This window comes from Rhynchophorus ferrugineus, unplaced genomic scaffold (assembly GCF_030347505.1).
Source record: "Rhynchophorus ferrugineus isolate W39M unplaced genomic scaffold, kcgeb_rfMv2 rfM6, whole genome shotgun sequence".
In the NCBI taxonomy this organism is placed as follows: Eukaryota; Metazoa; Arthropoda; class Insecta; order Coleoptera; family Curculionidae; genus Rhynchophorus; species Rhynchophorus ferrugineus.
In genome coordinates this window covers 7,417,696-7,441,728 of record NW_027472585.1, presented here as the reverse complement: position 1 = coordinate 7,441,728, position 24,033 = coordinate 7,417,696, and the positions used below count along the sequence as shown (strand labels likewise).

The window sequence follows — 24,033 nt, the reverse complement described above, 5'->3', positions numbered from 1 at the left end:
ATCTTTAGTAACTCATAGAAACTACAAATCACAAAGCATCCAATAATAAAATGATATTTTAAAAATATTATATAATAAACATTGTTTACACGTTATTACTTGAACATTTTTCAGTATATCAGTAGCAATTGTAAAATTCGATTTTGTTTAAGATACGCTTCGTCTCTTACCTTATTGTCCTTTTGCCATGAGCATGAGCCCCTTTTATTGAACACTTTACATACTAACAATGCATCCTGGCCAGGATTGACTTCTGTGTAAGCTGGCTGCTGCTCGAACCTTTGAACAGCTACAATTCCTGTAAAGAATAACAAATTTAGACACTTTATAGGTATAATTGGGATATTATGACATCCATCACATAGTACATAAATAGAAATAAATGGAATTTATTCATTTGACCTGTTTAATTCACCCTGTATGAAAATTACACATTACACGTGAATGCTTCATATTTATCATCTTTTTAAATATATTTCGAACATATTTGTTGTTTATTTATAGTGGAATATCCGATATATTAAAACGAATCACATATTTCCGTCAGGGAATACCAAAATTTAATATATCCGGGGAGGCAAACATTTTTCAAATATCATCCCGAAAGTAAAGACTGACCATAACATTTTGACGGGAATATATTTGCAAAAATGCAAAAAATAAATTGCATGCCCCGAAAAAATTCATATTGTTTTAATTTCATTTTGAAAGGTTCAGTTTTTACATGCGGGAGAAATATGAGCCACAATATTTTGTAGTTTGTTGTTAATTATTATATAACATTTACATAGGTCAGCAATTTGTTCGGATTAGCCCTTTTGATATATTCGGGAAAATACTTAATTGTTATTTCGTTATCGTTATGCTAGTTGTTATTTTAATACGTAGCGTTCAATTTGTAATGAAATATTCTCTATGAAATATTATTTAGATCATTTTATAAGGAGAATTAATTTAAATATCTAAAATGCAAACCGTTAATGGTAACAGTTTCAAAGAGATGAAATAATTTAAGTTAGACATCGCACATAGCCCTTACAAGAAAAAACAGTAAACTTACGTCACATCAGGATAGAAATATACAGTTTACATGAGGTGTATATTAATCCCGCAATGTTTGTAGGAAAAACTAATCTAATGTCAAACTAATCCTTTAACAAAAATCGCACGAAGAATGTCTAGAGCGATGTTAGGGTTGTCCATTGTTTCTGGCAAAACAGGCATAAAAAATTAAAGAAAAATTCTGTCATGTAAAATTGTACATCACTTAATATAGATCTCGTCCTTCCAACGGTCCAATAACGCTATGTAATAGTCGGTGTTGATGTTCCTTCCTTTTTCAAGGTAGTTAATGTAGTCAAGGTAGCCATAACATTGCCAGCGGACTGTTGCGTTTTCCCACGCGTTGGAGCGAAATGATGGAGCCATGTTTCATCCATTGTCACATATCGACGCAAAAACTCGGGTTTATTACGCTTGATCATCTTCAAACACTGCTCCGAATCATCAAGTCGTCGTTGTTTTTGGTCGAAAGTGAGCTCGCGCGGCACCCACTTTGCACAGATTTTTTTACTGTTTTCGTCGGTAACAACCTCTTTTGGGCGTCCACTGTGTTCACCGTCTTCGGTGCTCATTTCACCAGGTCTAAACTTAACACATCAATCCTTAATGGTTGATTTTCCTTGGGCAGGGTCCGGAAACTCGGCATCAAACCAAGTTTTTGCTTCAACTGTACTTTTTTTTTATCTTTTTATCCATTTTTTTTCACAATAACAAGAATTGTTTCACTCAAAATGCTATAATTTACAAACTAATGATCCGACAGCTGTCAAATTTATACACGCATCTTTTGAGGGTTACGGCTAACTAAAAAACATATAACTATTTCGAAAGTAGTAACGTACAGTAGTACCACAGTACTTCTATAATCTTATTCTAAAATACTATACAGGCTTTAGTATGTGCTTGTTAGCGGCAACTTTAATATACGGATACTAATAATGACATTTTTAATTCAAGCTCTGTTGTTTACTTTTTAATGTGCTGCTTCTAACCATTATACGTTAAAATTTATTCCAAGATACAAGTTTATTACTATTGGTTGTAGGAGAAATTATTCCTTAATTTAGTTGCACTGATTTACTCTCGATGACCTTTATTCTCTATATCTGGTTCCACTTTTTTATTTCTATTTAATTCTTTGTCATTTTCTCCAATAGCAGTGTCATCGACATATGTAGCTGTAGTTACGTTTTCTGTTTGTGACATGCCACATCTAAAAAACATGATCCAAAGCATTACCTTACACCACACTGGCTTGTGTTTCTTTCATTGTAGTGCAAGCTTCTTCTTGTTTAACTCTAAACATCTTAGCTAACATACAGGAGTTTCAGCATTCAACGTATTGCTTATAATGGTAATATTTTATGGAGTTTAGAAATGGGGACTTGACTTTGGGGATGAAGAGTTTGTGCTACATCGAAGAATAAAGTTGAGAAAACTATTTTTCTCTTCGTAAGCTTTTCCGATGATGGTTGTAATTCTGCATGCCTGGTCAATTGTTGAATGTTTGCTCATAAAATTAATGTCAGGTATTAGATTATTTGCACCTATATATGATTATAATTTCTTTAACGGGAGTTTTTCAAATGCTTTGGATAATATTACTAGCAGTGCATTTGGTCCATAAGAAAATATATTCATTTGGTGTTCTTTTCAGTTTCAGAATCAGAATAAATTCAGCCAAATATCCAAATATTATTTTCCAAATATTCAGGACATGTTTTGATTGAAATGCTCCATTAAAAGGTTAGCTGTCTATCTGGGACCAAATACTTACCCTAGAAGTCGACCATGTTTTTTGTGATTACAACAATAAAATAAAGTTTTTAACGTGTATCTAGATTTTAATATTAAATTATTTTAATTAATGTATAATGGGAATGAATCAACTACTAAAATAGGATAAAAAATATTCAGCAGAAAAACGAGATAAAAATAACTAAGTAAATGTTACGACAAATAAACAGAATATCTATCAAGTAAATTGAGGAGTCAATAGAAATAAATGAACGACCATAAGCTAATACACATTTTCACTAAAACTCATAAAATAAATAAAAACCTTATTCAGATAAACGATAAGAGCTCACCCAATTTTTGCGCAGTCTAAACAGTAACTAGGATATCCAAGACATGACTGCATACATAAATAGTGCCTTTTCTTTTTTTTGTTAATAACAATTTTCTCATAACGTTTCCTGCTTTCTTCTCCTTTCGTATTTTAGCCTTTAATAACCGTTTTATGACTTACACATGAAATACGTAAATTGGAATACGATTGCCTGAATCTTTATTGTAAAGTTAGGGCACGTTTCATATCTGCTTTTCCACTTTTAAGAAGAGAGGACCTGACATATCGATATTTATTGAAATAAACATGAATCAAAGAGAAAAACGAAACCAAGCACGTAAATGACTCAGCTATAGTCTTCAGATAATGCCGATACAACTGTACGGGCACATTCCTAATGACGAACTAAATTAGAAAGAGAAAGCTTAGAAAGACCACCGCACATATAACGCGCTGGAGCGTAATTGGCGTCCAATGAAAGCAACATATTACGCGCTAGCGCGTTATTGGCAGCGAACGTGTTATATAAGTTGTTGAGTTTTATAATTGCCTTTCTTGGTAGATTTTTCAGCACTCAGTATTGTTCTTTTCTTTGGATTGACGTATCTATCAAATAATGGCAAAATTATCCATCGAAATATTAACGAAACGCTAGTTTACTAGGCGAATGGAATAAAATCGAAGTCGAAAGACGCCGATTGACAAATATGTCGCGTCGCGAAACCGTAGGTCCGATTTATCCGACTCTCTAATGGAAACAATCTGAATAGGATCCACATATTTCACGGACATCTCATTATTTAGAAGACGGTGGTCCTTATCCGACGTAACGCGGCTCCGATGTAAACAAGGCCCAGAACACGGGATCCGTTCGGGATCTTGCGAGATGCGATTTATCAAAAGAGCTTAGCGTCGTCGATGTTGATTTATTTACGGCCACGTACGTCTTTCGCCCTCCTACTTCGCCTAATAGAAACAATCGTTCCGATTCGATTTTTTTTATGTTTTCACGTCCCGGTCATCGGGACTCTTGATCCGCTACAAGATGTATCTGGATCGGACAATTCGGTCATTTTTTACGGTCGTTTCTTCCGATCTCGTTTTATAGATTTTTCCGCATCGCCGAAGAGAAAGGAAAATCGTCTAGTTTTACGAGGTCGTTATGTCCGAAGTTTCTCGTTTATCATAAATACTGTATTTGTCGGAATTCGAATAGGCAAATTGTCATGTCGGACAAGTTTCGTTCAAGTATTCGATAAGATTTCTTCGTGATAGTTTTTGCGTGCGCCTTTAAAACAATCATGATATACTATTTAACACAACCATGCTCCATCGATTTCAACATGCAAATACTGGTTTAGATGTTTTAAGTGATGATTATTATACCAAATACTATATGAAGACGAGGATTTCAAAGCATTACTCGATGATAATCCTTGAAAAACGCAAAAAGTATATGCAGAATTATTTGTAGTAATACAAGAAACTATTTACAATCACTGAAATAACATGGATATGATTCAAAGAAAGGGATATTTTGTGTCATATGAATTTAAGCCAAGAAACATCAAAACTTGTTTGGTCATGTGTGAAATGCTACTTCAATGGCACAATTGGAGAGGTTTCTCTTTATTAATTAAAATTATTTTATTTTTATTTCTTTCTATTTTTAAATTATTTCATTACGAAAATACAAAGCGAAAAACATCATGGAGTAATCAACCAGCAAAGCAGAGTTGCTAAGATTTAATGAAACCATTGGAGAGCATCGCTGTCGGCTACAGTGTTATTGTTCAATATTAAAAAGCTCGACTAAATGTTGCAAAACTAGTTAAACCGTACGTTAAAATATTAAAATTGGAACTGCCCTTCCCGCCGTATTCCCCAGACCTTGCTCATTCTTATTACTACTTGTTTCGCCAAATGAGCGGCTATCAGTCTAAGCAGCTTTTTACTTCTTATGATGATCGTTGAGAAGAAATATAGTTCTTTCGAAACGTAGAAAAAATCGATGGATAATACTTTAAATAAGATGTATCGTACTGATTTTCTACAATAAAGATTCAAATCAAATAAGCCCCTTAAAGTTAATTTATAGGAAAATATTATAGAACATTTATAAAATAAAGAGAGACAAGGATAGTTTGTTGAGATACCACAATATGTCAATTATATGCTGTTCAAATTTTCACCTTTTTCTGTTTGTTAACAAATCTTTTATATATTAGGTGCTTGCATGTATTTTTATTAGCGACATCTATTGGTAAATAAATGTTGAACAACCTAATCAGTCTACCGAATCCATTGGCAAATTCTACACTTGCTTGTTCACTACGTAAAATGACAGTTTCCTATTTAGTATTTTTCAGTAGTTCGGTGTATTACAGATATTAATGATTTTGATATGAATACTATAGAACGGCTTAATACACCAAGAAAGATCGAAGACATATTTGACAAGAAAACAGGCAGGTTATATTATAGTATGTCCCACTCGAGAACATTCTTGGGGGAATGTTCGGCAAAGTTGTTCCTATTTGATTGCTATTCATCCCAGTTACTGCAACACCATTTAGTGAATAAATCGTTCAGAAAATAGAACGATGACTTCATAGTCCCTTAGTTACGTGATGAAACCCGTAAATTAAATCAGCTCTAAATAGTATAGCCCGTTCACGTCATCAATAGCTACTACAGCTACAATGAACGTAGTCAAAATGTAAGATGTCAGCAAGTCAAAATGTTGCCGAATCACATTTGACTTTAAGTTTGCAACTGTTTGCATGTTTGCAGTTTGCCTGTTTCTATCTTCTAATTAATATGAATAGTTTTATAGAATTTTGTGAACATTTGGCAACATGGCGCGCCAGTACCAACCCAGAACGGATTATATAGGTTCAGTTCGGTACATGTGCCGACGCTTTTTGACAACGATAAAATGAGAACGAAGAATCCGCTCGGGATTTAAAATGAATTTTACATTTTTACAAACTGCAATTGGCAATATATTCAACGTCATCTATGACGTACATTGGCTGTTTTATCGGACGGGCTATAGATAACACATCCAAGATAAAGTTCGCTATTTTCTGTATTTTTATATCAAATAACTTGCTATGAAATAAACCATACAAATAACACACCTAAATATCCATCAGTCTAAATATTTTATGATGCGCCAATTTAAAACGAAAACCTACAATATGTGTATATTTTTATTTAATTTTTAGTAAAGTGTTTTAACGCATTCGATATATTGAAACGATTTACATACTTTCGAATGTTAAAACTGTTTTCCATATTCCAACACGTAAATAATTTTCGAATATCATTCAAAAATAAAGAGGCCTCTATTAAAATTGACAAAAGCAAATGAATTGGGAAAATGTTACAGTACCACTTGTTTATCGACAAAAATTCCTCTATTTTTCCAAATGTAGCTGTAGTAGTATATTTCCGTTATATTGCAAACGCGGTAAAACACTGTCGATATTTAATATTATACGCAATACTTTACTAATTAACTTTCGTTTCTGGTAATACTGGCGTAGTTCAAGTGCATTTTTGTATTTACGGATAGCTGACGTGAATTCCTAAAAGTGTTTAATCGAGGAATATTGAAATATTTCATCAAGAAATACTGAACGAATCCAATTTTAATTAACTAGAGTTTTTTTAACCCTATTTTCGAATATTCCAATTACCATTCGTTCAATAAAATGTTATTACTGTTGGAAAGTACGATTTAAAAAAAAAGTTAAAAACCGAGCATATTTGAAGTATTCACATATACATTACATTGGAAAAATTTGAAGCTTCTAACATTTACATACATAGGGGATTTAAATTGGAATATGTTGATATTGTCAGCCTATGGTAGCTGTATTTAATATTTTATTCAGCCACTCATAGCAATCATATCTAAATGCTAACGCTTTAATATCAATACAAATGTAGTTAGAACGCCAACTTTGCCATCTATACAAAGTTTGCCCCTACTTGAATATGATCAATTATTCAAATTCCATTAAAAACAAAAAAAAAGACGTAGGTAAAATGCGGTCCAGCAGGAAAGTACCATAAGTTTAATTATCAGTTTTAATTTTGTTTTATGGAAACCTTAGTTTCCTTGGTTAACCTCAAAATATGTCTCCTACTCCTATATATGATAAAATATTCCGAAAGGAAACAATACCAAAAACTTGAATTAATGTATTTAAAATTAAGTATATTTACATATTTAGAAGGGTTTGTTCTTCTTAAGGTCAGTTCTTACAATAGCATAAAAGCCTGATAGTTACCAATGCCTGTGGTCATGAAATCATCACTTTATACTATAGACCATCCCATAACTCCATTTATTTAACTTTGAAATTGTGCTGAAAAGCATCAAAGTGCCATTTCACGAAAGCACCAATCCACCAATCAGTTGTAATCCAATTTTTACATAAGGTTTGTGTCTTCAAAAGTTTACCTAAAAATTTCAGATCCTAATAAAATATTTCCTATCGGATAGGCCAGATGAAGCTACCTACTAGCTGTTTCGGCTTCACATTCTGCTTTAGTAAGAACTGCCGATGAATAAGTTTCTTAAGAAAGTTTCGAAATGTTCTAAGTGTTGATGGTCGGTTGAATGGTTGAAGATTAAAGCAATTTATGCAAATGAAATGTTAAAGATCTCCAGTAGGAAAAACTTTTAAAAAAATGTATCATTAGATTTGGAAAGCGTACCGTTGTGAATTTGGTGAATATTTTTTAATCTTTTGGCAATCTGTTAGAGATTATGATGACGTGATTCTCGTGCAAATTTCGAACTATTTTGTAAAAAGACCAGTGATGATCATACTGCCAATCAATCTTTTTTTATAAAATAAAGGGGTTCAACCACTATGTTATTTTTAAATTCATAGTTTACCCCCCGGCTTGATATACCGCCAGTATATGTTTTTTATGTTTTTATCAAGATGAATTTGACCCACATCGTAAAATATGTCGTTATATGTCTAAGACTTTGCAGGTAATAAGAACGTTGAGTTATAACACGTTGCTACAGGAAAGAAATATTTCTACTAGTTCATTGCATGCCGGCTAATATTAAATACAACCTGGAAAGATCTCATACCTAGATAATAACCGGGAACTACACTTATAACAGTCTGTTTTATAATGTGTAGAACTGCATTTTGTTTCTTCTTTATTGATTTAACAGAGGACAAAAGAATTTCAATAATAGTATATGAATGAAACATGTCTGTACATATATGGTGTTTTGTGCGTTATTATAGCTGTATCAGTTATAATTTACGTATCATAGCTAATCAATAGAATAATTGTTTTAGTACAACACACTTTAAAACAACCGTCCTTATACATTTATTTTTTAAAATTTTTTTTTGAGGTTTATTACCTCAAAACACATAAATCCTTCTCATAAAGTATCGCTAATATGTCATCTACGAGTACTCTGTATAACATAGCATTAGGTACCTTAAGTAGTCTGTTTATTTTATTTTATTATAGGCCTTTATTGAGAAAAAAGGCTACAATATATATTAATCAAGACTTTTTTCAACATTTTTGAATATTTGCCCCATCTCTATCCATTTCTACATTTCTTCAGCATATCGAAAGTCTGTTTTAACTAAGCTATAGTGCATCAATCTGTACAGGTGATAACTACAATGTACTACAAAAGAGTACCTTCGGTAAACTATTGCAACTTTGTGTTCATTAATCACAGTTGCTGGTATTTTTTGAAATAGTACATAGTTTAGTTTCCTTAATTTGTATTAATATATAATATGTATATTGAAACCAACTGTTTCGACAGAAGATTTTTTTAATCAAACAATAATTTTACATCTTTAATGTATAATGACTCCATAATGCTGTATGTAAGTTATTTTACGTAGGGAAATGTCAAAACCTTCGAATTTATCAGTCAAATTAGATTCCCTAAAAGTCGGTTATTTATTATTCGTTAATAGTTCTATTTTTTCTTAGCTATTTCTTATATTGACCAACCACAAAGTAGATTTTATCCCAGAAATAGTAATGAATTATTTTACCTTTCACTAAAAGCATCATTAATCAAAACATGACAGTCTATTATTTGCTTTGTTATTCAATTATGTACTGGCTATATTGAACAACCAATTGTGTACTAAAAGTAGCCTCAACGGTCATTTTGAACAATTGAATTAACTATATTTTCCCGTTGATCCCAACCTGATGATTGTTCAGCTACAATTATAGGACATTATCAGGACAGATTAAAAACTAACTTTAAAATATTTTAACGATAATTAGCGAAAATAATAAGGTTGATTTTGATTTGCCTTATTTTGTTTAAATTTATTTTATCACGGTCTACCAAATCTACCAATTGTTGGGTGACAAACTTATAAAAAAATCATCCAAAAAATATCTGCTTGTACAAAACCGGATTACTGGCCTAACTGGAAAGGCTTCTTATCCGATTGTATATTCTTCCTACAAACATAAAGTATAATTATGCCGTGGTAAGATTCGAATTTCCGACCAGCACTTAGCGATAAAAGGACATCTCTCTCACTTTAACCTAGTTAACACGGCGATTACCAGCTGAAGTTTACTTATATTAATTTTAACATGAAATGAATTCATATTGTTCGTCCAATTAAACAGCGTCCTAGATGATATCGAATGTAGTGTCAACAGCTTGTATAAATCTAAAACTCGTTTTAAACTTACAGCAGATTTGTCCTTTTCAATTTATCTTAGTTAGAAAGAGACATAATATTATCTGATGCGTGGGTTAGTACTAATGAGGCATCTTGCCAAATATTTGCAGAATCCTTCAAAGCATTGGTGATAATAGTTATAGAATATAAATCGGCAAATGTTGTAAACCAAAAGTAAGGTTTAATGTGGCAACATTGCGACGTACAGGTGCCATATATTTTGATAACGTGTATTGGCAGCTTCGTTTCATTTTAAATATTTCGTGACACTAAATAGAAATATAAAGTTAATTGCAATAATATTGCTAGTAAAAAACTAGTTAGAAAACAAAAACAAACAATTTGCTATTGCCAATATATTCAACGCCATCTATGATGTATATTTGCTGCTTTATTGGACGGACTATAGACGACATATCCAAGATCAAATTTGTTATTCTCTATAGTTTTATATCAAATAATTTAGTGTGAAATAATCCATACAAATCAATCTAAATCATTCTAAATAGTTGATAATGCGCCAATTTTAAATGAAAATCTAACATATGTGGAAGAGATTTACATACTTTCGAATGTAAACAGTTTTCCATATTTCAACACGTATCTTATAATTCGTAGGTAAAGTATTATTCGAAAATAAAGAGGCCTCTATTAAAATTGACAAAAGCAAGTGAATTCGCTAAATCTTACAGTACCACTTGTTTATAAACTATAAAAAAAAATTTAAAGAATATGAATATGAGAACCTGTTATTTCAAACAATTTTTAGCTTGTATAAACCTACAGCACTAACCGTATAATCAGCAAATTGATGATCTGAAGCAAGCGGAACATTTAAATATTTCTACTTGACGAATCCAAGTTCAATATTATGACGACAAACACACCCAGTTAACTGCGATAACACGGCAAAATTGCGGATCGCTTGCAAAGTTAATTAGTCGCCTTTTGTGTTCTGTGTGTGTGGCGCGGAAATTGAAACTGTAATTGCGATATAATTGAAAGTTTGTCTTGCACTAATTAACTGGTCAACGAGTGGGCATGTGTGGGCTGCCGTGCAAAAATCCCAGTTAGTTTAATTCGAATTTGTGGCAATTTATTATCGCAAACAACAATTCAAACGGATAATATTGCTTCATTGATTTTATTAGCATTTAGATTGTGATTAGTTTTTTTTATTGTAGCGACCTTAAGGCATGTCAAATTTTACATCGTGGAGTAATGGTCAACAAAGTACCCAGAAATATAATCTCATATGTTGAACACGGGCGGGGTGCCAGCAACGCCAACTAGAACCCGATAACGAATAGTTGGCAACCCCGAGACGTTTATCTGGGATGTTATTGAAGGGTATTTTCAATCATTCAGTAACCGACCATTGTTTGGTTTAGACGTGCCACCATGGACTGGACAGGACTTGGACAAGCCTCCTCTCCAGGTAACACAGCTGCCATCCGTTTTATCTATTTTGTATTATCTAAATTTTTTATATTGGCAATGCATAAATAACGGTCACATACTGTAAACATCACTCTATCATTTCGTTTTACCTCCATTCACTGAGCCATCTAATTTACCCTAAAGTGGTGAACCAGAAGTGAACTTTCGCAAAATTGGGTTTGGACTCGTGAATGGAGGGTACGTACAACAAGGTGTATTTTACGTGGCCGCTATTACTTTTTGTTTCGAAGTTTTCAATATTTTTAAAACTATTCTTTTCCGATTTTACTTTTGTTTGTTCAGCATTACATTTATTCAAACATTTGTTCCTCATTAAATTTTATTTTAGTGCTGAAACAATGGACCTTAAATTTCATTTCATTATTTCCATCTATTTTTTTTTTTAATTTTTTGTCCAAATTTTATTTCTTTCACAATATTTTGAAGAGATATTAACATCACTATTTAATCATTAGCGTCTCGACTAAACATTTCATTCAACACTCTGTTTAAATCATAATGTCTTCCTTCGCTCGCCGTCTCCGTCATATTGGCAGACATTTTGATTTGCAAGGCTTTGGGCAGCTTCGGTCGGATACCGTCGTTATTTGTTTTTTCTCAATTACCGTAATTATGTAGCTGCGGATGTGGCTACGGATTAGTCACAGAGCAGCTCCAGAAGCTAGGTACCGATTGCAGTCACGGTAGACTTGTCATGTCTTCGCCGTGGTACCAGAATTGCCAACGTCTCATCGTCGAATAAAATAAGCTACCACGTCGTCGAACAATCAATCCTTCCACAGCGTCGATTACGGGAGCCCTGTCCGAAAAATAGCTTGTTCTCAACGTCGTCGATGGACCAAAGCGACGATGAAGCAACGGTATCTGTAAAACCGAAAGATATCAACAGCCGTACCAGATCGCAACCGTACCAAACCCAACCGTTTTGATTTAGCATATTCAAATATTTAAAATGCTCTTTTCATGCATCATATATTTTTTATTGTTTAAAATATTTGTATGTAAAATTCTGGCAGGGGAGTATTGTAGTGACCTTGAAGCATGTCGAATTTTAGATCGTGGAATAACAGTAACAAAGTACCCAGAAATATAATCCAAAATGTTGAACATGGGCGGGGTGCCAGCAGCGTCAACTAGAACACGATAACGAATAGCTTGCAATCCCGAGACGTTTATCTGGGATGTTATTGAAGGGTATTTAAAATCATTCAGTAACCGATCATTGTTTGGTTTAGACGTGCCACCATCGACTACCCAAGCCTCGTCTCCAGGTAACACCGCTGCCATTATTTATCTAAATTTTTTTATATTGCCAATAAATAACGGTCACATAATGTAAACACCACTGTATCATTTCGTTTTACCTCCATTCACCGAGCCATCTAATTTACCCTAAATTATAAATGTAATTTTAATATGATTTAATATTGTACGTGTTATATATTATAATAGGGATTAGATAATAGTAAATTCTTACTTCAAATTTGAAAAAGTTACTATTGTTATAAAAATTTCATACTGCGTTTTACATTAGATATGCTTAGTATAATTTTAAATTATAAAATAACTTTTTACTATTATTCACAATTAATATTCAATAAGCAAGCAAGGCAACTTAAACTAAAATTAAGAGTAACTCCCATAAATTCAACAATTTGGTGTGGTTTGATTCGCTTTAATCTTTTGATTTCCTGTGCTTTCATATATTGATTTTACGTTGCTATGATTTCTGTCATGTTTTACGGTGTTATCTTGTATAACTTCGAGGTTTTGTATTATATGGTCATCATCCCGCCAATTATTCGTTGGTTATGTCATAATAAGCATCGCTAATTAAGTGAAGAAATTTGTTTTGACAGTATTTTATTACTAGGACCCCATAAATATAAATAGGCTTTATAGTTGACTGCTAAACCAGTCTCTTTGATCTATCAAATTGGGATACTTTTCCGACTAACCAGTTCAGTTATTTGAATTTGTATCTAACGTGCTAGACTGTCCATTGTGATGTTTCCAGTTTAATATATCCTCCAAATGGATAAAGAGTATGAGGTATTTTGCTAATTCTGTTTGAAAAATTCCTTATATCTCTAATGATATGTCGTTTATTATTTCATGTCTCCACGGTATTTTATGGTCTTTATTCTAATTGCAGATCTTATGAACCGCCGCATATCCTTTTTTATACATTTGAAAAAAATCATTACTTATATTATACTTTTTTATAGATCTAGACCGACCAGGTCTTTTACCATAATCACTATCTCGTATGCAATTGTGCTATATGTCGTTTCCTTTATTATTCGGATATCAGCAGTGTAGAGCAGATACGGTAGATGGTTCCAAGGCACCATCCGATGGAGGTCCGGGTCCGGTTGGAAATAAAAAATATGTGTGTCTATTTTCATTGATGGTATTTCAATTAAGGAAAACCATAACGGTGGGCAATTCCCTCCTGAAAAAATTTGTTAAATTCTTTTAATCATTGATAAAGTGATTCAGTAATTAATTTCAAACTGATTGTGTAGAACTTTCTCTTTATGGGTTGAAAGTTTGGTAAAGTACAATATATTTACAGTTTTCTAGTAAATTTTGATGAAACATTAAATAAATCAAAATCCAAAAATCCAAGGAAATGAAATTTTTATATTTTGAACATATTAATTGTTTTATTCTTTTAATTGACATGATTAATGGAAGTACGAATTGGACCTCGTCATTCACAAATGAGGAAAATGGGATTTTTGCCTATAATTCTCATCATTATATCAAGTCTTTCATTAAAATCTACATCAATAATCGACATGAAATACATAGTATATGTGAATTCATAGATCATTACCTTTAATCTATAGAAATATGGCTAAAAGATAATTATTGGAATCAATAGTTGTTCAAACTACATTGGAATCTTCGAAAAGAATTAGAACTATTTTTTCAAAAGTGGATAAAAGACTTAAAAACTGAAAATGATAATATATATTTCTCCCCAGATGCTTTTAAAATAGACGATCTCTACCTTCAGCTTCAGGCCGATAAGGACCAGTACCTAGTACTTAATACCAAAACGACTTAGAACTAAGTGAATATATGATAATATTGCTAATAGGGATTATTACATATTTTTATGATTCCAGTATTATGTTATTTTATCTAAATGTTATTTATGGTACCAAGAACCTATTTTAATTCATTTGTGTGCGAAACTATCTCTAGACTTTTTTACATATTGGTAAAATTTTATATAAAACACCATTTATGGTTAAGGCAATATAACAAGAAATATAAAAATGGGTGTTCCTTGTTCTAGTGGATGAAAAAAAAGGATTGCAAAGGACAAAGAATAAAAAAAATTCAGGGGTACATATAACATGGATAGTGTCCACTTAAGTACCTTATAATAACACAATTCCATAAATATATTTAAAAAAATGGAGGCCTCTTAACCAAAATTGTAACATGTAACTACAATATTCGGTAAATTCAAATATTGCATTTTGATCAATATTGTATAGTAAATATGTATTTTTGACAATAACAATGTAGAATCAGAAAACAAATGATCATGTTAGATATTGTTTTTGTATTTTGAAAATAAAATATCCCCGAGTAGTATATGAAGCTGCTAGGAGCGCCCTCAGGTGGTTTAGATGAACAAAACTCGGCTAAAACTTGATACAGGGAAGATCATTCTAAATCTATCTGCTCTATAGTCATAGTTTTATTCCATAAAACTTTAAAATTTAAATATTAACGGGATTTCTTAATGCATCCTTCAAACATATATAATAATTATTTAGATATCGTATTATTTTAAGTAGATGGGGTCACTTAATATACTGAAATCAATTAACAGTATTTAATTAGAACATGAAATTTTGTAATTAGTTTCCATTTATAACTTAATCCAATAATAAAGATACAATAGCGCCCATTCGTTTACACAACGATGGTATATTTCACGCAGCAATGTTATTTGTTAAGATGCCATAATAGAAAGTTACGTGCAATAAATTTAATGGCTTTATATTTTCGCGAAAGTCGTCATCGTAGTCGGAAGAAAATGTTTCGAAGTTAAAACGAAATAGCGCCGAATGTTTAATCAACAAAAGGACCCTTTGTTTTTACATCTCAAACAAACTCTTCATAATTACAATATAATCAAGTTGAAAGGGGCCCGAATAAGTCTTTGTCTTGCCGTCCTTTGTCGCCATTAATCTGCCAAAACAACAATACGCAAGTTAGATGAGTACACGCAGCGACACGTACCGACGCAGCAGCTACGCGAATTTTCCGAATTTTCCTCCATTCCGCTAATCGGCGATCCAACAAAATTCGAACGTCTACCGCGCCTGCCTACCTCTCGGTTTCAATTAGCCTTTTCCCAATAAATTAGCCTATATCCTCATTTAAACCGACGCATTATTTAAGCCCTCTCCCTTAAAGACCCTAATACAACTGAGTCTGACATAAGCAGGCTTAATGAAATACATCTATTAAGGCTAGAGGTTATATTATACCTGCAGAATTCGACCGTATTATCTTCGCATATTGTTTCCTACCATTATTCCGCAATTATATATTCTGCATTAGGTTTTTATTTTATTTTGAGTTTGTTTATTGCTAGGTTTCTTTTTTTCTGGATCGATGAATCGATTTTCATGGTACAGCAGAATAACTAATAAAAACATTGAAAAATTGGCAAAAAACATAAAAGACAAGAAAATATATTTTCGTGGGTTTCGTACCTGTCAGGCATTTAATGTTCATTCCTTTCATATAGTAAACTATTCCTTCCAGCGAACTTGTACATGTGTTTACAATTGCTATATAGAATGATAGTGTTATTATATATGGAATGATTGATGATTGGTCTGAGTAGCAGCCCTCAATATAATTAAACCATTATGAGGAGTTTTAGAACAGAAAGTTAGCAGGAGTCCGTCTTCAACATCATTGAAGCAACTTTCGGATGTTTTGGTATAAAAATGGGAAGAAATTACGTTTGACACATTATTAATAAATAAATATCGTGTTTATATTTGGTATTCATATTACTTTGCCTATCCTCTGTATGTCTTCATCTATAAACCGACTCTTGACCACCAAATCAACTATTCTTGAAGTATCATATTTACACATATTTACTATTTTAATATGAATTTAGTAAGATTTTCTATATGTATGTGCTATAAGTACAGAATATATAAAAAGTAAAGTTTTATGGATGTTAGTCACGTCAATCTCTTGAATTTTTGTGACTGGACCTACAGCTTAACGTGGGCTCTGAACCACGGTCCTCGGTTGAAACCTACCTAGTGAATAACTAAATTTCAAGAAATCATCCCGGAAGGCATTCGGTCTTACCCAGCCTGATTGGTGGCATGACTGGGTTAATTTTTTTTGTCCGATTTAGTACTAGAGTACCTAAAATAATCACAAATATTAAATAATCACAAACATAAATTTACGACCATGCCCCAGAAGGACGCAAACCCGCACTGCGCCACCAAGCTGGCTACAGGATATATAGATATTATAGGAGAATAAAAAAAGTTACCTTTCCTATGCTATTTAGTGCAAGATATTAATCAGTTAATTACCAGAATTTTGTAATACAGAAAATAACAGACATTGCTGAAAGGTATATTTGTTGGGTCAAATTTATATCGTAAATTTGCAGCCTTTGTGCTGTTTATGTTGTTAAATAAAACCTAACAGACAAGGGATAATTAATGGCCGTTTCATTCGGTTCATTAAAGCAACGTTCTCTGTAATTATGCATCACATTATCAATGTATTAAAAAGAGCAAAGGCTTCATTATTAGTAGTTTGAATTTTAATTAGATGTAATAAGAAATAATAATAAAGCACGTGAATGTTTGTATCTATTTATACGTATTACATATTTATAATTATATGAAATATAAAAACACATTTTGGAGAACAAAATATAACCTACGTAGAATTAGAATAAATATATATATATATATATATATATATATATATATATATATATATATATATATATACATATATATATATAAATATATATATATATATATATATATATATATATATATATATATATATATATATATATATATATATTTGTTTTGAGGAAACCTAAAAGACAATTGCTTACAACATTTGCTTATGTAATTTTTATGTAGTATGGATTAAACAAATATAACAAAATATTAACTTAATAAATTGTGGTCGAATTTCTATCACAGGGTAATCACTAGTTTCTATAATTGTATTAGCTTTATTACTTTAGCATTTGTTATTGTCTCCATAAATTTACCCATAAGTGGTTCCGACTGTTCAGGATATATCTGTAAGGGGTTATCTGACAAACAGTATATCTCTTAAAGCAATATTAGTTGTCTTTATCGTGGATTAATATTTTAGCAAATAGGTATAATGAAAAAATATATACAAATTTAACACCATAACGTCATATTACAAATTGAACTAATATAAATAGTATAAATGAAACTAACTATATAATTGGCATAGTTGTGACACACAAGACAAAGTGAAGATATGAAATATTAACGATAATTTTATTAACATTTTAAAGAATTGACAAATATTAAGATGTTTGACGGTAAATATTGTCATATCTGACTAACCAACATTTTATTGTCTCAACATTTTATAAATTATTTCGATTATTTACTTTATGAACTTAAGTTTTAAAAAAGCAATAGGCAAATTAATGATTGTAAATACATTCCTTTAAAATGATTTTCTAAATTGTAAGTAAATACCTCATTGTATTCGTTATTATTTTTGTAGAGACGCTAGAGCCAAATATCAATTTCTAATTTATTTTAATCATATATTATATGCTTTAATATAAAAATATGCATTAATTAAGTTATTATTGCATATTTATGTTACTAACATAAAAGTAAAGAAGGATCAGGTATACATATTTGATGCTCCGAAGTTGTTAGAGGTCTGAAAATAATCGGCTTTGTTTTAATATTCAGTGTCATAATAACTTAAACTTATCAATACTTTGTTGGTTATTGACAATGCAAATTAGGTTTAATTGAGATTAATGACTATATGACATTTTATTCTTTGAACCTTGTATCAATTATTATTTACTTTATAGACCTAAGTTTTGAAAAATCAGTAGTTTATTTAATGACTGTAAATACATCCCATTAATATACATTTCAAAATTGTATAAAATAAATTAATTTATTATGTTCTTTGTTAATTTAATATACAGATTAAAGTCAAAAGTCATTCTCAAAATTGTTTTATTCATATATTATCTGTTTTAATATACAAACATGTGTTACTCCATTTATTATTCCATACTTGTGTTTATCATATAAATATGAAAAAAAATATTATTTATAAGTAATGTTTGTTGCTCTGAAGTTGATATACTTTTCAAAATAATCTTAATTGTGATACTTTTTATAGTGTTCAATGCCGTTAGTAGTTAGTTATTAGCTCTAGATATATATATATATATATATATATATATATATATATATATATATATATATATATATATATATATATATATATATATATGCTTTAATATACAGACAATTATTGGCTTAATACATTTCAGGGTTTTATACTACAAATTTTTATACTCAAAATATTGTAAAAATAAAATTTAGTAATAAATAATTTCCAAAATGATCCCTTTAATCTGTTGTGAGAGAAACATTATTAACTTAATAAATGAAGGTCGAGTTTCAACCACAGAGCGATCACTAGTTTATTTTAATTCGTGTTCTCAAGGAATATAATAACTTTTAGTCTCACCCCCGTAGACTCCGGAAATTCAGAAGGAATAAATTGTATACAGCGTAGTTAAGAAGCTATTGCGTTTTTTAAAAGTTCCTTGTCGTAACATCGAAAACAAGGCTACACCGGCAAGGTCCCCAAGGTAAATTAATTTTACTTTACACGTCCCGGTTTAATAAATCCCCGTTATCTGGATTCTCGATGCAAATTAGGCCGCCTTGATTTTTTACCTTTGGGCCGTCGCGCATACAAAAAGGAACAGCTTTATTTCCTTATTACCCTGCCGTTTTCTTTTGTTTTTGTCGCTTCAGTATGCCGGCGCCCCTTATTTTTTCGCCATTCTTTCCTTCTATTTGCCTCCTCAAGTTCCTCTAAAAAGGCGCTCGAACATTATGTAATTCCGAAGCGTGTGTTTTGGCGCATTAAAAATGGGAAATTCTAAAAGGCTTTTAGTTTCACTTCGCTCCCGCTGCTTTTCTATCTGTGTATGTGTAATTTTTTTGTTAGCGAAAAAAAAAGGCGACGGTGTATTCATCCGGGCCTTTTCAGTCGAGTACACGGGATGAAAATGCTTTAGATAAAATATTTTATAGAGCAAACACGTTTGAAGATACTGTATGAGAACTGTTAATTTAGTTCTAAATATATATAGAAGAGAATCGGTATTTTAGTTTGTTTTTGTATACACTGGCCCTCACTTTCAACAGCAGCTTTGGAAGCTGAAAATATTCTCTTAAAAAATGTTAAATTACTCCAGGCATCTCACGATGTTTCCATCAGCCGCGCACAAGTTTCAGTGCGAAATAATTTGTCAAAATTATTTAAAATCCGACTTACATTTCGTAAAGGAAATGTCACTTCTCTAGAGCTTTGCAACATAATAGTGGATAAAGTTACGCAAAAAGCATCGAGGATTCTTTTGAGATCTGAGAACAGGATATAGTCGCTGGGGGCCAGATCTGGGGAATACTGTGGACGAGGAAGCAATTCGAAGCCCAATTCATGGATTTATGCCATCGTTTTCACTGACTTATGATACAGTGCATTGTCTTGGTGAAGCAACACTTTCTTTTTCTTCAAATGCGGCGATTTCGTCCTTCCGTTTTCCCTTTCGTTTTTCGGCGATTTCGTCCTTCAAACGGTCCAATAACGCTACGTAATAGTAATAGTCGCTGTTGATGGTCCTTTCTTTTCAAGGTAATCAATGAAAATTATTCGATGCGCATCCCAAAATATAGATGCCAGAACATTGCCAGCCGACTGTTGCGTTTTCCCACGCTTTGGAATGGGTTTATCATATGCAGTTCGCTCGGATGACTATCTATTGGATTCCAGAGTGAAATTATGGAGCCATATTTCATCCATTGTCACATATCGATGCAAAAACTCGGGTTCATTACGCTTGATCTTCAAACACTGCTCCGAATCATCAACTTGTCGTTGTTTTTGGTAAAAAGTGAGCTCGCGCGGCTATTTTGCACAGAGCTTTCTCATACCCAAATATTCGTGAATAACATGTACACGTTCAGTTGATATCTTTGGAGTGTATGCTATTTCATTCACTTTCAATTTACGGTCACTCAAAATCATTTTGTGGATTTTTTAATGATTTCGTAGGTAACAACCTCTTTTGGGCGTCCACTGCATTCACCGTTTTCGGTGCTCATTTTACCACGTCTAAACTTAACATTTTCTTCGGACAGTGTCCGGAAACTCGGCATTAAGCCAAGTTTTTGCTTCAACTGTATTTTTTCCCTTCAAAAAAAAAAAATTTATCAACACGCGAAATTCCTTTTTAGCCATTTTTTTCACAATAACAAAAGTTACTTCACTCAAAATGATATAATTCACAAACTAATGATCCGACAGCTATCAAATTTATACACGCGTTAAGGGTTAATGCTATCCGAAAAACATTTGGATTTATTTCTAGTAGCGCCATCTATGTGTCAGACAGAGACTTTTCAATTGACCTGTTATAGAGCAATGTGGCTAGTGATTTAATGAAGTGAAGACCGATATATTGACAACTGACGGAACATATTCTATAGCAAATTTTAACGGAATCCATACTGAGCAATTAGAGGCACTTGAGATCAGCAAGAGGGGACAAAAGTGGTATCTGCAGCTGAAGAAATAAGCCGAATCGTCTGCAGGAGCCTATAATTATCTGAGACCATGTATGTTCAAGAATGTGTCATAGAACTCTGTTTATTGCATGGTGCATGGTTGGAATTACTATATTAATAGTAATTTGTACATCTATATTTTTGTAATAACTGTTTTGAAGGTAAAATTTTTGTTAACTGAATTACGGAAAGTAGTATTGAAAATATAAAGGCAGGCGAGTACAAGATAACTGAAGAATAAGGTAGGTAACTGGCTGACTCTTCTAAAATTACTGTATTTAATGGGTTTTATTCTAATATTTACTCAGTATTTTTTTGTATAGATGTATATAATGGATTTTACTCTATATTCACCAGATTTCAACAGCCCCTAATACACGACGTCACTCTACATCCGGCCGGCTTCATCAGGTATTAACCATGATTACTTGCGCTTAGAGTTTTCAAAATAAATCTACTTTTTATCGGCCTTCACTATTCGGTGCAGAAGTAACTTTCAATAAGATAACTTTTGCAGATTCGCATCATCAAACTTTTTCGGTCTAGCAGGACGTTGTTTGCCTTTCACATCGAAATGACCACTTTTGGCTTTTCGATGTGCCATGTTTTTAAGGTTGGCTACAACAGCATTGTTACCGTGAGTTTCTACCAGCTTTATTTTGATTAAATAAGAAACATTATGCATGCCATAAATTCACGTTTTCAGGCTCTTAACATTTTCAAAGATGTATAAATCTATGACGGTGTTATTTTTGCAAAATATAACACATATAGCTTTGCCGCTTGATGCTATTAAACTTAAATGACATATGCGTTAAATGATAATATCGCATACTTAAGACAGTAATGACTTTCCGGTACATCTGGCATTTATCATCTATGCATTCTGTTGACATTTTAGGTTTAGCAATCATATTTTATCGTGTATTCAACCAAGTTTCGATAGAATGACAGTATACGAATAACAAACGTGTTGGACTACCTCAATAGAATCCTAACCCAACGCAAAAACGTTCATGGCAAATATCCGTATCGTCTCGTATACAGAGACATCCCCAAAGGCGAATTAATTTTGCTTTATTCGTTCCAGTTTTATAAATCCCCCTTATCTCGGCCCTGGATGTAAATGAGATGGCCTTGATTTTTTCCACCTCTGCTTCGGTCCCTACCGTTATGGGTATAAACAAAACGGCTTTATTTCCTTATTATTTCCGCGTTTGCTTTTGTTTTTTCTCCCTCCCTCTCGCTCTTCTTCATGGTTTAGCGTGCAGGCAGCCTCTATTTTTGTTCTTTTTTTCCTGCTATTTGGTCCCTCCAGTCACCATAAAATGGTCTCTCGAACATTATGTAATTCCACAGCGTGCGTTCTCGCGCATTAAAAATGGGAAATTTTAAAAGGCTTTTAGTTTCGCTTCACTCTACCGCGTTGCTTTGCTATCAGTGTAAATGTAGTTATTCTTCTGCTGGAAAAAAAAACGCGCTCATATATTCATCATTTTGTTTCCTTCGAGGCCACTAAAAAATCACTCTGGAGTGAAAATATTGCTAACGGCTAGAATGTAAAACTCCTAAATAAAAACTAGACTAACATATAGTAGAATATTAGGAATTTAAGAATATATAGTTTATTATAATTTTCTTCTAGTACACCAAATTAACTACGATTGTGTTATATTATTTCTATATTTTTAGTTTATAACTACTGTCTTTTTAATTATAGTATACTTTATTACATAGTATTATTTCTTAATTATTTTTAAATTTTGTAGTACACACACGTAATCTGATGGGAGCTATATATGGGTGAAAATGTGTAGTAACAATTCTCATTCAATCTATCGTAACTTTAATACCTTCGAACTTTGTAGGTACTACAGGCCTTTTTTTTATTGACATGAAAATTGCCAAAATGTTCTATGGATTATATGTTTGACGGACTTTGCAGCAGATTTATTCAAATCAAACAAAAAAAGTAAGGACTGACAAAAAAGTAATTTTGAAATTACAATCATTAGCACCTGTAGTGATTGAACAAATGAACAAAACTATAAAAAACACTTATTTTAGATAGACAAATATCAAAACCATAGAATTTAATAGTTGTTCGTAGACAGTAATGTAAGAAAAGTATGTTTAGTGATGTAATGTAACTGTTGAAACTTAATATTTTCATCAGTAGGTATATCTGATCGAATAGACATGTAAATACCTAATAAATTGTGGTACTTAAACCTTAGATCTTGTGGTTATTAAAAACTGAACCTAAGTAAATGGACATGGAGTTTATTATAGGTAGAGTTACATAAAAATTATTATCTAGGAACACAAAATATACTAAATAAGTTATATTGTCTAAAACTACAAATTATAGAGATTATGGATGTTATAGAAATGAAAGTAGTAGAAAATGTAGAAATTACTCAGGTTCTTATAAAGTTAATCAGGATATTCTTTCTCCACTCCGCATAAATATGTTTATTTATAAATTAATACATTAATACTAGTCTGTCAACCAATTTCCATAAAAACTAAACATATATCTAGGAGAAGCCATTCATCTTTACTTAATCTCTATAGTAATAAAGCTCTTATATTTTCCCTGCTGCTTTTTTTGTGTTAAATACACTGCAATACAATATTAGATCAAATAGTTTGTTACTTTTAAGTCTGTGTAGTTCAAATACGAGGATGTTCCACAAGAAGTAATATATAGATATGAGGGTGGTTCAAATATGATAGAGACAAACGCTGTAGATGGTGTGCATGTATGTTTTCAAGGTCGTGGCTTGAGTATGTGGTAGCT

General features: G+C 32.0%; 1 protein-coding gene and 1 long non-coding RNA gene across 3 annotated transcripts in view; one reads left to right on the top strand and one right to left on the bottom strand.

Annotated features, from left to right (window-relative positions):
• LOC143198586 (kin of IRRE-like protein 1) overlaps nucleotides 1–24,033 on the bottom strand; it is a 684,992-nt gene that overhangs the window by 335,180 nt on the left and 325,779 nt on the right. For both annotated transcript variants that reach the window (XM_076407904.1, XM_076407905.1), the window contains exon 2: nucleotides 171–298. In XM_076407904.1, the coding sequence (XP_076264019.1) occupies nucleotides 171–298 (128 nt within the window). The remainder of the gene's footprint in view (nucleotides 1–170; nucleotides 299–24,033) is intronic.
• LOC143198591 (uncharacterized) lies at nucleotides 11,278–23,427 on the top strand. The gene is made up of 3 exons (XR_013006251.1): nucleotides 11,278–11,293; nucleotides 23,099–23,202; nucleotides 23,298–23,427. It is a non-coding gene; the product is annotated as an uncharacterized LOC143198591 (long non-coding RNA).